The sequence below is a fragment of the Nyctibius grandis genome, chromosome 29 (genome assembly GCF_013368605.1).
Source record: "Nyctibius grandis isolate bNycGra1 chromosome 29, bNycGra1.pri, whole genome shotgun sequence".
In the NCBI taxonomy this organism is placed as follows: domain Eukaryota; kingdom Metazoa; phylum Chordata; class Aves; order Nyctibiiformes; family Nyctibiidae; genus Nyctibius; species Nyctibius grandis.
In genome coordinates, this window is record NC_090686.1 from 4,363,694 (window position 1) to 4,379,596 (window position 15,903).

At 40.0% G+C, this 15,903-nt stretch overlaps 1 protein-coding gene across 1 annotated transcript in view; it reads right to left on the reverse strand.

Moving 5' to 3' along the window:
• Positions 1-1,350: 1,350 nt before the first annotated feature.
• Positions 1,351-15,903, reverse strand: part of NUP210 (nucleoporin 210) — a 67,655-nt gene continuing 53,102 nt past the window's right edge. The window contains exons 31-40 of the mRNA XM_068419940.1: positions 12,739-12,914; positions 11,158-11,375; positions 10,485-10,621; positions 9,584-9,707; positions 8,484-8,630; positions 6,335-6,585; positions 5,527-5,746; positions 4,899-4,994; positions 4,680-4,763; positions 1,351-3,602 (exon numbers count right to left, since the gene is read on the reverse strand). Coding sequence (XP_068276041.1) covers positions 3,502-3,602; positions 4,680-4,763; positions 4,899-4,994; positions 5,527-5,746; positions 6,335-6,585; positions 8,484-8,630; positions 9,584-9,707; positions 10,485-10,621; positions 11,158-11,375; positions 12,739-12,914 — 1,554 coding nt within the window. The 3' untranslated portion in view covers positions 1,351-3,501. The remainder of the gene's footprint in view (positions 3,603-4,679; positions 4,764-4,898; positions 4,995-5,526; positions 5,747-6,334; positions 6,586-8,483; positions 8,631-9,583; positions 9,708-10,484; positions 10,622-11,157; positions 11,376-12,738; positions 12,915-15,903) is intronic.

Consider the following 15,903-nt stretch of genomic DNA (forward strand, 5'->3'; position numbering starts at 1 on the left):
CTCCACCACTGCCCTGGGCAGCCTGTGCCAGTGCTTGATAACCCGTTCCATGAAGAAATTTTTCCTGATATCCAATCTAAACACAGGCACTTCCAGTAAGTTTCTGCCACGGAGGCCTCCTGGTCGGGTATTTGGGACAGGAAACCCAAGGGCAGCCCAAGTCATTTGTCAGTGATTTCACTACTCACAGATTAGTTTTGCTTTTCATAGTTCATGAAGCTCCCATCAGCCCATTAAAAAAGAAAAACTTTTTGTCCAAGAACCAACATAATGTGATGAACTTGCCCTTGCTGGCATGCACTAAATCCTGCTTCTACTACGGAGCAAAGACAAAGCTCCTGCTGAATGCGAAGGGATCAAGGTTCAGCTCTGAGTGCAGCACTAATTGTTTTGTTACCCGATAAACTTAAAAAGACAAGTCAACTTACACAAGACATCTAACTGAAAATACACACATTTGCAGCAGTCAATTCTCCCACTCAGGGGAGCACTCAGGAACAAGCATTAAGTAAACAAAGATTGGCATTAAATGCAAAAATCCCCCCCGCCCCCCAAAAAAAATTGATCTTTACATTGGCAGCGACATGCTCAGAAAAATGTATATCCCCCAGTCCCACCCACACAGCAGCCACCCGACAGACCGCTCAAGCTCCTAAAGGCAAGAGCCTCCCTACCGCTTGCAGCAGGTTGGTTTCTGAACCATACCGGCTCCCTATTGCATACTTTTTTTTTCTTTAACTCCCTTCTAGCTCTAGGTTGTGGCAGGCAAATCACAGTTCATGAAGATGCATGGCAGGAGACTGCAACTACTTGCCTAAAGAGGTGAAATAACCCGTGGGCATTTGCCAAAGTACTCCTGCCACTTGGAGCAGTTCATTTTTCAGGACAGTCAGTGCCAGACTGGTAGGCTGAACAGGAAAGCAAAGGAACAGGAGAGTAAAACCTGTCCTGTAAGCATTTCTGACATGGTTCTCACAGTAGCATGGAGATATTCACAGCCCTTTCATTTCTCTTTGAAAGGAAGTGGAGAAGGATGATGTCTTTCAGTAAAAACCCAAAGGAACAAAGCGGGAAGTTTGAACAAACCTGGAAATAAAGAGCTGCTTCTTCCGCCACCACTGACTTCAGCAGGAATTGAGGATGCTTAGTGAAAACTGGGAAAAGCCCCTGACCACAAATACTAGATGAAGAAGTGTTTAAAAACATGACAATGTCAACAAAAGTGAAAATTCTGAATTTAAATCATGATTGCAAATACTGAGGGGCTGTCAGAGGTGAAGTATAAATAATACAGTTAGTGCTACATTCTGAATAGCCAAAACACAAGAAGCTCATCAACAGCACACTAAAGGAATCTTACAAAGCTTTATTAAATAACACGGATATAAAGGATCATTTACATCCGAACTGTCAATTTTAAGTAGTGCTAGCATGTAAGGCACAACTTCTCCAAAACTAGCCAACAAGACTCAAAATAACGTGTAACCATGTTGCTTTATTGTAATACTGCGTGAAACCAAAACTGTGCCATGAACTGTGTCTCCGTTCCATTCCCAGAGTTCTGTGCACAATGTATTTTGCATGAAATATTTTGTTCTTTGAAATAGAACAATTGCCATCGCTTTCATTATGGTCCTTCGGAGAGTTCAGACAGCCAGAATATTATTCACAACTAGAACTGTGATATTTGTCTATGTAAACAAAGCCCTTATCTGATAGCTGCAAAATACCACTTATGGATTAAAAGTTACTGTGATTATGATTCTAATCCTCAAAATAAAGGATTCCAAGTGAGATACTTCTTTTTCTATTCTCAGGGAAGTACTTTAGGACTAAGAATTGGAACCAAGTTTTTCTTCTCATCTGTTCAAAATTAATTTGGACAAAAGTTCATGTCAGCATACCTCACTGCCATCTTATTTAGAAAGCAAAATACATCTGAGCACACAGAGGCCAACTGCCTGGTTTAGCAGAGCGCTTTCTGATGTACCCAGAACTGTGTGTCTTAGCCAGGCAAGAAGAAAACCAAAAAGCCAACCAAAAAAACCCCACATTAATACTTAGGCAGTTAAATGCTACACTGTATTTTAGAGACTGACAAATGAGCACTTATGAGTTGGAGATTATGGTACAAATATGCTGGTCGTACCAGCAGTATCTTACTGTATAGTTTAAGTGAAGATTCTGGGTGTGGCTGTTACTGGTTTGTACATGACAAGCAGATTGATCCAACTGCAAGGTCACTCGCTGTAACTGCACAATAAGCCACCCAGTGTCCAGTGCACCAGGTGGCTAGTGGTAGAGAAAGGAGGCTCAGTTTCTATGGAGGCACTTCTATATGTGAAACGACCTTTATAAATGTATTATATTTATATCAGAACACAGGCAACATAATTGCCTTCAATTAAAAATATTTACTACCAGAAGAAAGGTCCTCTTTGAAGGCACATGCTTTCACAATACTGAGGGGTTGTCAGAGGTGAAGTACAAATAATACAGTTAGTGCTACATTCTGAATAGCCAAAACACAAGAAGCTCATCAACAGCATACTAAAGGAATCTTACACAGCTTTATTAAATAACATGGATATAAAGGATCATTTACATCCGAATTGTCAATTTTAAGTAGTGCTAGCATGTAAGGCACAACTTCTCCAAAACTAGCCAACAAGACTCAAAATAACAACGTGTAACCATGTTGCTTTAATTGAAGGCAATTAAAAATATTTACTCCCAGAAGAAAGGTTCTCTTTGAAGGCACATGCTTTCACATTCCCAGGCCAAAAAAAGTGCTTACAGTAAAGAGAAAGGAATACTGCAGTTGTACCCAAAGGAAGCCGCACTAAGACAGTTATGCCTTCCTTTTTTTGCTGCTGTTGTAAAAAACCTCCAAAGTATTCACAGTTGTTCCAGCATTCCTAATGTTAAGACAGCAAATTATGGCGATGCATCACATTGTAAGGCTAAATGTAAGAACACTTATCAGTGCAGTACATTCCTGAGTCTTTGGAACTCAAAATAAAAAACTAGTTCTTCGAAATATATAATCCTTCATATTTTTGGCTCATATTTGAACAGTTTTTCTATTTCCCTTTTTTAAGAAGTTCATTAAAAAAAAAAGTTATTTTTTACAAAAGTAAATAAAAAACCTTTATCACTATCACTTAGACGTAACTTCTAGTTGCTTGAAGAGTGCAAGAAAGCTAGCTTAGCATAAACTTTTTGTCCAGTCGTCCTTGTCAACTAAGCATAAAACAGCAGATAAAATAAGTTTTAGAGAACTGAAACACTAACATTAAAAAAAAAAAAACAGAGCTCTAAATATAAGAAAAAATAATTATGAAGCTAGTTACATTCAAGAGAGGACTTGATTATATCAAAACTGTGAAATTTCTTAAATTTGCTATTGTTAAAGGCACTGTTTTTTGGGGTTTTTGTTTTGTTTTGTTTTGTTTTTTTAAATTTTCCAGCCCTAGTGCATGAAGATGAGTTGTGCTGTCTCTACCATGAACTATAATCAGTGCTCCAGAGCATGGATGGTTGGCTTCTTTTCCTGCTTGAGGACTGAGGACTGAAGGAAAATGAAGGCGATAAAGAGAAACCTAAAACACAGGAGAAATGGAGAAAAAAAACCCAATCATACTCCGGAATGGTGGAAGAAGTAAGAAACAAGTTAACTGCTGTTGATCATCTGCTGGAACACCTGGCAAGTGAGTCTAATGATCCATTCAAAGTGAAATAACCGCTTTAGCTTATTGCTTGTTGAAAAGACATCAGTATCAAAATTTTGTAGGTCTTCCTATTAAGGACTTGAATTAAAAATTTGATTAAGTCTTTTGAGGGGGGCACAGTACATTTCACCTCAGCAAATAACTTTCAGTGTGAATTTGCCTTGTTTTATCTGAAGCATCAGGCATGTGTTTTTACAAACAGGACTGCAGCTCACCATAACTTAAATAATGTGAATTTTGTTTTAATAGCCACTGTTGATTACAGACCTTCCAAGTGAACGGGTATTTTTTGCATATTTCTGAGAGTTTGATTCTGCAACATTGCAAATAGGTAAAATAGGGAACAAATATGTCAAAAACTAGATAAAACGTGACTGCAAGATCAAAAGCAATGAAGGAACAAACTATTCCCTGCACACAACTAAGTCTTCTATAGACTTGTGTCCTTTGTCCCCCAACATTTGCCCTTCCCTGTCTCTGACAACAGCCCCAGCCCTCAGCACCTCACAGCACGCGGGCAGCACCAGAGGTGCAGCACATGCTGCAGCTGATCTGGTGTCCCATGAACTGACTAACCAGCCAGCTGCTGCCAAGCACATCGTCCTAGCAGCTGAGCTCTGTTTTGCTTTCCCTCAGCAGGAGCAAAATTGTGGATCTCTCTCCTCTACCCATCTGGTGATTTGCAGGAATTCTCACCCTTTTAACCCACTCCCTATTCCCAAGGTGGCTGCAGCTGGCCAAGAGTTTCGAAAGAATTCACAATGGGTAAAGGGGAGGTTGGGGGGTGGAGCAGGAGAATGGGCAACAAATTTCCTAGGAACTGGCACAGTACTTGTACTATAATTCAGTAGATAGGCTTTCTCATAGTCATACCTCCCTACATTCAACTCAAACGCAACAGCTAGACTTATCAATTAATTCATTTATAACTGGGTAACAGCTGCTTACTGTTCTGGTTGTGTTCAGGAGTGGTCCTCGGGGTGAATGCTGGATGAATGTGCTGTTCTTTTGGTGAAAAAACTGCATGATAGGCTGCAAGACATTGTAAAACAAACAAACACCAAAATCAAAATCATTTCACATGGAAATTACTCCTTTATATCTTACAGCTAATGCATTGTAAGAACTTATGGAAAAAAATACTTGTGCAATCTTCCATTCTCTTACCTATAATCGTAACAGCCGTCCCTGCTAACAGTGCAAAAAGCGTGAAGAACATTACTTGATAAGAATCAAGAAAGTGCTGGAATAGACTGGTTCCATCTGTAGAATCGATTAAAAGGAGACAATATCGAGTTAAAAGAGCATCTTCTCCAGTCCGCTTCTTACCTCACACTGCTATAGCCAAAAGAAGGTTTTTATTTATAGCAAATAACTGTAATCAACTTCGATAATATGACTTCGATTCTAGCGACTGTTTCCAATGCAGTCTTCAAAATTTGCCAGTAACAGCTTAAGACATTCTTTACTTTCTCAGCCCCAAAATGCTAATCTGTTTTCAAAATAACATGGCATGCTTGAGAGCAAAAAAAAATTATTTTCAGACACTTCAGCACTAGGATATTTATGCCAACTTCAACAGAGTATTTTGGGCTGACCCAACAGGAAAATATGTTCAGCTTCAGTCATAATAAGCAGTTGTATTCAAGTCTTCTGGTCACAGGGAGCAGCTCACATGTCAATGATAACGCTAGCTGCCAGCTCAGATTCTAACACACCAGATTTTATAACCTCATGAACATTAATGGAAGTTAGAGGGTTTTTTCTGGCATATGAAGTCTAGAGATAAACTTACGTCTCACAGGTGCACTGGTTCTGTCAGTCAAGTAAATCACTGTCACTGGGATGGTGATAGACTGGTCAGTCATAGGACTAGAGACAGTTAGAGTGGTTGATAAGGATCCCTGGCTTGAAACTCTTGGATCAGACAGACTAACGGTGTACACTACATAACCAGGCAGCCCGTAGGATTTCTCCTTCTCAAACGCCTTCACTGTTGGTGACCCACATTTCACCTGCCAAGGGAAAAAACCAACCTGAAACAGCCTGCTTGAGAAAGCACAGCACGTATCCATCTTCCAGGCCACGTGTCAGAAATACGGTATTGCACAGAAACACAGAGCAACTCACCCCTCAGCAGGAGTCGGACTTGGCTGTAACTTTACAGTGACACCTGCAGCACTTCACCCCTGTTTATTGTTAAGGTTGCCCTGTTAACTGCTGCTTCTGTGGCTCTGGGCTAACCCCATGCAGGCAAAAACCAAAGGGTCTCTTACTGGGGTACGTGAACCACAGGCAGCCAAACAAGTAAGTAGGCAAGAACCTACCCCTGCGGCTACAGATCAGGCAGATTTTCTGCTTCCCCACCCGTGAGCTGGTACACACATCCTGCTAGCACACAGGTGAGCCCGACACATTTCTACTACCCAAAAACAAAAGTGAAAACTGAGGAGGAATACATTCCAAGATGAGTATTTCCAAATCATCTCAGGAACAATCTTGACATGGTAAAGGTGGCACGGAGTGCCTTTGGTTAGAAAGTTGCATGTAACAGTTCAAAATGCTTTCAACTCTGTTGTGATACTTTCTAGCAATACACTCACCTCCAGGGTATCAAGAATTTCAGTGGCACCAAATATTTTCACATCAGAACTTGTGTAATGGTTACTTAAAAGCATTTCCGTTGGGTCAGCATAAAAGCCAGGATTGAATGGCACCTCAGCGCTGATCTGCTCCTCAGAGAAGTGGCTGCCTTGGATTGAAGCTGTAACTCTGAGGGCAGTTTTACTCATGCTGAGATGCTTCAGCTGCTCGTCAGTAAGCCTGTGCATTGTGATGGAACAGGTGTAATGTCCTACAGAAACAAAAGCAGTTTGGCTGTTAATTGCTCATCTTTATGTTTTTTTTCTCCAGGCAGAGTGAGGTTTCTGTGACATCTTTAGAGAAGAGCTAAAAAAGCTGGTAAAATTCAACAAACAGCAAGATCAGGACTGCACAGGTGAATGGGACAGTGGGTCTGCTAGTCCAAGCATCACAATCCCACCACTTAAACAACAGAAGACATTTCTTGTCCCAAACTAAACATCATGATAAAGACACTAAAATGGCAGTTTCCAGTCACATTTTGTTTTAATATTCCAGTGAGACTCAATTCCACTTTGGACATAACATTTACGCTAATATTGATAGAAAGGCTTTACTGAAAACAAAATTTAACATCCTATTTCATATTGTTTTCACCTAATGTTAAAATTTTAGTCAGTTACCATCACCATCATCAATTCTGTGGAGACATGGTTTATTACTTATAAAAGCTTCTTTAAAGGTTAGATATTCACCATGCTTCTAGTCTCTTACGGGACCTATTTTTCTATTATTAGCAATAAATATAGTAAAAAATTCTCCCAGTACGGAAGATACAAAGCATAAGTAACAAGCAGAACTTGCTAGGTACATGTTTTCCCCTTATTATTTTTCCTCATACAAAGTAACAGAAGCAGCCACTATTATGCAAGGTATAATAGGTTTTACACAATGAGTACAGGAACTAATCTAACAGATAACTAATGTTATTTCCATACAGTCCATGGTGTTTTGGTTCTTTTTTAAATCACGTGATAGTTACAATACACCAACACATGTTGTAGACTTTCAAATTTTATTTCCATTTCCACAATATCTGGTAATTTCCCCTCCTTTTAAGTCCCAGTTCATGTTGTTTTGGTGATACATAAAAATTCTACCTTTCATAAGAAATTACAGCACTCAGGTTGTGGAGGCAAGTTTGAAAGCATGATAAATGCCACAAATGTTTACATTGCAGAACACAAAGAATTCAAAATGTATTACTTTCACCAAATTTTCACATTTATGCTATTTCCCTCATTTTAATCACTGAGGTTATACTGCAGTAACTACAGTGGCAGGGCTGTTAAAAGGCCAGCATCAAACACAAAGAACATTTGACTGTGGAGCATAATTTGGTGAAATCTAAAGATCCTTGGTACACAGACATTAAAACTCAGGGTTGCTTCTCTTATCCCTAGCCTTAACTTCCACTGCATTGAAGTATATGGTGAAGGCACTGATGCATGGCAAGAAAACACCTAAAAGAGCCACTGGATGTTCACAGCTGCAGAGACACCCAGTTTTGGAATAATTGTCACCTGAGTGCTCATTTGTGCCAGCTGAAGGAGGAAGCGTTTTGCTTCCACAGTTTAACAAATCCAGGGCAATGTGTTTTGTGTGCAGTTCAGCTGGAGTAAAAGCTGGCAGCTGCTAGCTCTACAAAGTCTGTGACCCCAGTGTACTATGCCTACATTCTGCAATACCATCACTTCTGTCTCAAGGTACCATTGGACTGTCTACACACCTACAAATATGAGTAGTACCGTGCAAAATGAGGACCTAAATTTATAGTCAAAAAATGTAGCAAAGTTTGTTTTTTTCCCCTCCAAGTAAAATAATGCTTCAGAGTTTCTTCCTGACTCACTACTACAACTCTGAAAAACATATGAAAGGGGCTGCCACTGATTTCTGGCTTTCTCTGAAAATAAATAAATGTATTTGTCACACGCAGAAAACCCTAGAGTTAAACAAGGAGGGTACGTGTTAGCAACTCACTGAAGCTGGAGATCCTACACAGCAAAGCTCAGAGGCTTCAGAAGGAAACCTGCTGTCAAAGGGCATTTGGACTAAACCACAGCAGAATTCAAGTGTCTGCCTGGAGTGTGGCATCTTGTCTCATCTTACCTGAAACTGCATCAAATCCAGGTTCTGCTATAAAAATATCACGTGCTGGGAAGTCAAACACATCGTAGTTAAAATCTAGATGGCAATTGATAATGGACTGTGGTTGTAATTCAGCAATGGCTTCAATCTGAGCAGGCAAGCACTCCCCTAAAGGGAAGAAAACATAATTAATCTCTAATTAATTAATTAGAAAAGAAAATTATAACTAAATCATTTTTAATTAATTAAAAGCAAAACCATTGATTGAAATACCAGGTTATTCTGCCACCTCCTGAAATAGTTTCACAAGGTTATGACGACCTTAAAATAGCTGGAAATCACAGACAGCTGTCCTACCTCAGGTCTAATCCCAAAGAGACAGCAAATGAAAATTTTATATGTTGTGGGGTTTTTTTGAAAGGAATAATTTATTTACAGGAAAGAATGAACTAGAGAGAATTTTCAGCTCAGATGTGTCTGTTGAATAACTTATATGGTCCTGGGACTCTTGATTTATATTTTAGTATCCTGCAAGATGTTCTTTTGGTAGGCTAATAATTTACATAAGGCACAATAAAATACTATTTGAACAAGTGCTAAGTGTTAAGCTAAAACCTGAAAGGAACCATAATCAAACAAAATACAGCTTATTAAATAGAGGACACAATATGATGCTTATCCTGGGTGTTGATTCTAATTGCTGATAATTTCTGTAAAAGATTTAAGGATGGTAACTACTTTAAACACAATCAGTAAGAAAAAAAAGTAACTCCAAGAAGGCAATTGGAATTAAACATATAAGCAAACAATCAGCTGATTGACTATTAACTATTTTTTGATATGATCAGAAACAACACTCCTATTATCTACCTATTTTTTTTAGTTGTGAAATCTTAATAGCGCCCCAGAACACCCTCCAAAATTCTGTAACAAGGCCCTAAGATTCTTCTAGTGCTCCAGGGATTCCAGAAAGGCACTAGAGGTTCATAGAGATCTTGCTACATCAGCTTCACAGGCCCTTAAAAACAAACAAAAAAACCCAACCACAGACCAAAACCACTTATCATGAATATACAAACATGCAATAAACAATTAGCATAAAGGTTTTTTTTTCATCATACCTTTCAAATTTTTATTTCTTTCCCCAATTGAAACTATCACTTTTGAGGCTGCAACACCTTGTAAGCTGGTTTTCACTCCACTTACATGCATTGCTGTAGTCCTCTGAGGTGTATTAATCAATATCTGAAAAAAAGGATGAAGTACATTGTTACCAAAAACTGTTTTAACAAATAAAAATTAAGGCAAAACCAGACTGGAATGGTGAAATGCACACATCATTGTATGCATAACAGAAAAGAAGACTCCAGGAAGTCATACTTCTCTTTATAAGAAATCCTATATTTCTCTAATTTTAGAAACTGCCTTTCAAGGCCATTTAAGCTAGTAAAAGCATTTTTTTCTTTCTACTCAACCTTTATAAGTTAATAGGCATAAAGCTCCATGTCTAAATTTAATTTAAAAAGAATATCTAGTCCTTATGTTAGCTGATACAGTGAATTATGTCAACAGTACGATTGCACTGTAGATAAAATAATTGGAGTAGTTCTGATCAGGGATGCATAGTAATATGGTACAACTCTTTAGGAAGTTCTTGTTGGCATCCCATCCTGCAGTGAAACTTCATTTATAAAAGTAGCCATACTCAAAAACTGTTTAGCATCTAGAAACAACTTAGCCAAGCAAAGGAATCAAAATGTACAATATAAGAACAGTATAGGCTAAAAATAGAAACTATTACACTAAATTTTCCTCCTTAACATAGATGATTAAATAAACCATGATGTGTTTGGACACATACCAAATACTCTCCAACCATTTGCATTTCTAATACTTCTTCCTTTAAAAAGAATGTTTCTAAATATTTAGAACAGCAACAAAAAAAATCATAGAATACTTTTTTGGTGAGGGTCCACCTGAAGCAAACGTCAGCAGTGCTGGCAGGATTTAACAGTACCTCACCTCTCTGTATGTTTTCAGTAATCCAGGAATCTCGTAATAGACGGTGACGGCACCAGAATCCCTTGCCACTGCTACGCCAGTCTTGGAGTCGACTTGAAGAACACTACTTAAGGAGGAGCTCCATACGCCCGGTAGGCCTGAGAAGACACACCATTTGGACACTGGTCAACAGATTTATGCTAACTGAAGCATTTCATTATCACATCGGTGTCTGTATGTACCCACTGCACGGGCAGCGTGGGTACACACACCTCCCAATTCAGAGAAACGAGATTCTAGGGGCTCATGTGGTGGAAGGCTGGCAAACTGACACCACCAAACTGACTTGCAGTTACTCTGACAAAAGCTCGTTAATACCAAGAATCAAATACAGTGAGTGAAGTTAGACAGTCCTGACTCTGCGTGATTCCCATAAAAAACAAGCCTTTCAAGCTAACAGAATGGAAATGTCTGAAGTCTGATACTCACGAATTCAATACAAGCAACATATTGCATGGTACAATTAAAATGAGAGGAGTTGATCAAACCTATTTTTATCATTAACAAGAACAGTGACATTTGATTCTGAACAAACATCATAAATTATGCATTTAGTTTTCCTGAGAATGAGAAAAAGTCACACTGATGTCAAATTACATAGCTGCAAAAACACAGCGACTCAAGTGCCGCTTACCTTCTTGGTTTATCAGCGAAGTACTCAGACAGAGGACATCTCCTACCACCACATCCACGAGTTCAGGAAAAATGGCATGTTGCACTGGGAGTGGGATGTAGTCTGCAATCCCACTGTGTTCTGCGTCCCAGACTTTGAGCAAGGTCAAACCTACATCTACAGTCCGGATTACAAATGTGTCGTTCGTGGCTGCTTTCCCAATCTGTACAAAGTCATCTCTACAAAGAAAAAGAAATGCTTTTATATTAAGGCAAGTTGGCTAATGTCATTATCTCTACAATAAATACTAGGTATTGAACTCTTTCTAGATGGTTGACTTCTTGTTTTCAGCGATGGTTATCTTCTAATGAAGTCTGACAAAATAAGGAAAATATAAAAATTATTTAGGTGCTACTGAGGCAAATTTCAGTTCTCACATCGTTATGCTGAGGAGATACTGAGGTCATCATCATGTACGAGAACTACTTCCCAATTTTAAGAATTGTAGAACTTCACAATGAGGTAATCTGTCTCTTTTCCCTTTTCTCAGGGAGTTAAGAAGCAAAGAAATTTCAACACCAATATGCAGCTTTCCAGCCATAACTTTACAAAGTTAAATCCAAATTTGACTCCAAGTTCTGGTATTTACCACAATTCAGCATCCCCAAATGCACTGGCACACAGAGCACCCGCAAGTGCACCCAGCGCAGAGACTGCCACCCTGGCAGCACCACGCAGAGACAGTGAAGGTCTGGACAGCAGCAGAGCTGGGTCACCCCGGTGCTGCACCTGAGGTGCAGTGCTCCTCTCCCTAGGGCTAATAATCAGCCCTATGCTGAAGCAGCTCCGTCACATCTATTTTGGAAGCTAGGGCAGCGTTATCTCAGGGACCTCTGGATGCTATAGAAATTTCTGCAGATCATTTAGGTAGAAGAGAAAATCTTGCATTCGACCCCCCCCCTTTTTTTTTTTTCCTTTTAATGATGATCACTGTGTTGTAACCTCAAGGTGCTCTGTAGAAAACAAGCTATGTTATAGTAATGGAATTAGTGATTGTTTACTCACCACCAAAGGCGGCTGTTTTATAATATTTATTATTCTTTGAGGCACAGACCGAAAGGCCTTTCGAGGCCTGGCTTTGCTGTGCACAGGCTGTACAAGCGTATCTGGAGAGAGAGCCCCTGATCCAGAACGTTCACCATCTTATATAAGACTTAAGTGACTCAATGTAACAAAGCACTAGGAGAAGAGAGGCAAGATGAGGCAAATGCTAATGAGATCAATTGTTTATATAGGCCACTGATGTATGCAATCTGATCAGAGTCACTTAAAGCAGAAATGTACCCCAGCAGGCCCCGCTAGGGATCGCGCTTATCTGGGCAACTTTCCATTTGCTAGAGAATATCGATTGCTAACTGGAACTCTTCTTTCTGCTACTGTGCCTCTGAAGACCTCAGAGACAAAATCCTTTCTTTGCTAATCCCAGTCCAAGCTATATCTTCACTGATATCTTTGGAACAATCTTTGATCCTTGCTGTGGCTGGGCTATGCGTATTTGGCCTTTTTTGTTCTCTGTAATTACCACTCACGATAGGTACCTACCTGTTTGTTGCAAAGTTGAGCACAGAATTATGCGAATGAAAAGTATCTCCAGAGTTATCATGAAAATGGACTGTAAACGTCAGCGTCACGCCCAGGGGAAGAGCCAATAGTGCCTCTTTGTTTTGCGTGTGCAGAATAGGACTCATGGAGATTCTCAGGTATGAGATGGGGTACACCTGTAAAAACATCAACAGTGAAAAGCAAAATCAAATTGGTTTTTTTTGGTGCCTCTATAAAAATAGTAATCCAGAAGGGTTCTTATGCAAATATACAAAGCCTCCTCTACGAACCGCCTGCTGTTTGTTTAGCCCTATGACAGTACTGAGACACGGCGCTTTTAGCATCAGTACACATATTTCACAGAATCCCAGAAGAGCTGAGGTTGAAAGTGGCCTCTAGAGCCTGCCTAGTCCAGATCCCCCTGCTCAAGCTGGACTAGAGCCAGCTGCCCAGGATCATGCACAGTCAGGTCTTGAGCATCTTCTAGGATGGAGACTCCACCGACTGCGCAAGCTGTGCCAGTGCTCAACAGCCACACAGTCAAGAAGTGCTTTTCTATCTATGTTCAGACAGAATTTCACGTGTTTCAATTTGTGTGCGTCCCCTCTTGCCCTGTCGTTGAGCACTGCTGAGAAGAGTCTGGCTCTATCTTCTTCACACGCTCCCATCAGATATTTCTTAGTGTTCTTCTCTAATAGCACTGGAAACTGAAGCAAGCAATAATGACATAGGAACACACATCACAGACTTCAGAAACTACATTATTATCCTATAAATTAGAACTGTTTAAGACTCCCTGGATGTACAAGAGAACAAGTTGCCCCTAGACTTCTTTCCCAGTAATTCTTGAAATAAAAAGTGATCCTTGTCAAATAATATCATAGACACTACAAACTGCTGCCCCCAAACAGGCCCGCAGTGGTCTAACGTGGCTCCCACAGGTGGGAAGGAACGACACCCACGATCTTCCCTCTTCAGTTGTGTGCTGGGGTGGTTTTTCTGACCCATCACTGGGTACACTCACCCGAGTACTGCTGGCTGTGTGATGCTGCAGCCAGGCCACCCTCTGAGGCACGGGCTGAGAGAAGTGAAGTACAACAGACAAAGGCAGTCAGAACTGGCATCTGACAAACCCTGACTGGTCAGCAGGCTCCATTGTGTTGCCTCAATGCCTCTCCTCAACGAGGACAGAAGTTAGGGACTTCTGCTCCAGGTTCTTTAGAAAAGTCTACTAGATCATCAGTATGTGCACACCCCCATGTTTTTGCAGTAACACTCCAATGAAGGAAGTCTGTCTGAAGACAAAGACTTCACAACCATTTGTTTTGTTTTTTAAATAACGTATTACTATTCTTGATTAACTTATCTAGGTTAACTAGCAAAATTACCCAACAAAAAGAACTGTATCTGTTCTTTCTGTTACAGCTGTTGGAAAGTAAATAATGGAAGGACAGAGAAAGCAAAACCCCTCAAATATATAGAAAAAACTATTTTAAAAGAAGCCCTCAAGCTTATCTTGTAGGAAAATCCCTTTTTTTCTGACCTAAGAGGCTCAGCTAAAATGTAAAGCTCTGCAATCTGAAAATGTACATGTCAAAACTTAAAAAGGAAAGGACAAATTTGGCCTCAAGCAAATAGCATCTTTGGTGAGTCTAAAAAAAAGTGGCTAGAATATCAGTATATACAACTGTCTACTCCACAGGCTGATACAATCAGCTAAAGTATCAGTGCATACAGTCATCTGCCCAACTGGCTGAGGTTATAAGCTAACAAAAACGCCATTTCCCTGACAGATTTTACTTTAAAAATCTCAGAAACTGTCCCACAAGGGACAACTGCTAAATTTAATACTGATGAAAACAGCTATTTACTATTAAAGCATCTCAGTTTTTAAAGTATTTTTTATTTTAAAAAAATATTCTGTTGAGTAGAGCTGGTACAGGCAAGTGCTTAGCTTGCTTCCATGCTGAGCACACTGTCACTCCTTACGTCCACTGTCCTCCTTGGCTTATATAAGACAGTCTTTTTTTGAGCAAAGTTGAAGGTCTAAGTGTTAAGTGATGCTGCTGCAGCAGTTTGGCTCTTAATTGTGTACAGTTGTAAATAGACAAAACAAGAACTTAAAAGGAAGGAAGGACGGCGTGAAGGAGAGAACTCTGCCTTAGAATGACACAACAGATTCAAGCTCATCACCTGCTCTGTCACAAGTTTTTCTGTGTGACCTTCAGCAAAACCAAAGTCTCAGTTCTCCATCCACAAAATGAAGGCAGCAGCACTGTAATACCTCACAGCGTTACTGTGAGGTTAAAAATATTATTTCCATAGAAGTATTACAGTCCTAATAAGTACAGGAAAACAAATCAGTTGTACAAGATGCTGAACTGAGATGGTTCCTACTACAAAGAGCTCACAAGCTTACATCATAGTGCACTGACTCCACAGTTCTGCGGTATCCTGTGTACGGAAAGAATTCACAAGGGGGGGATTTAACTACAGCACCACTATATGCTGACTAAATGTCATCTGAGCCAACCCCAAACTCATTAGATGTCTTTCACTTGCCGGATCCAGCAGTGAAGGGAAGAAACAAGGTCATCTATAACAGAGCTGTAGATATCACTGCCACCACCTAGCAGCAGGAGTGGCATCAGTGAAACTAAGCCACCACTTCTTTTCTCATCCTCCACCCAGGAGGACAGACCTCCATGCTGTGCTACAGACAAAGCTGAACATTATGGTAAAAAAAAAAAATAAAATTAAAAAATACCACCGATCCACTTCTCAGTGATTATAATAATTAAACTTACAAATAATTTAAAGTCAGCACTCAATTACATGTCTTTCTCCTTTAGCTGGGACATAGGAAAGATGCTGATAGAGTAGAAAGGGATAAGAGGAAGTGGAGCAGTGGGTATCTCAAGGCTCTTGCTGTCAGATGTAGAAAGTTCTTGGCACAAGGACTTTTGAACAGAAATGGAGGACACACGTTCCCTTACGTCCTAAGCGCCCAACCAGTAAGATGCATTAGACTTCACATAACTGCACTCAGTCAACAGACGAAGTTTTGAGAAAGAAAGATGTTTCATTAGCCTGGAAACAAACTGCTGAGTTCTGCCACCGATCTGTCCTTCCCTGAAGCATCCACGTGTCAGTGTGGCTTAGGCA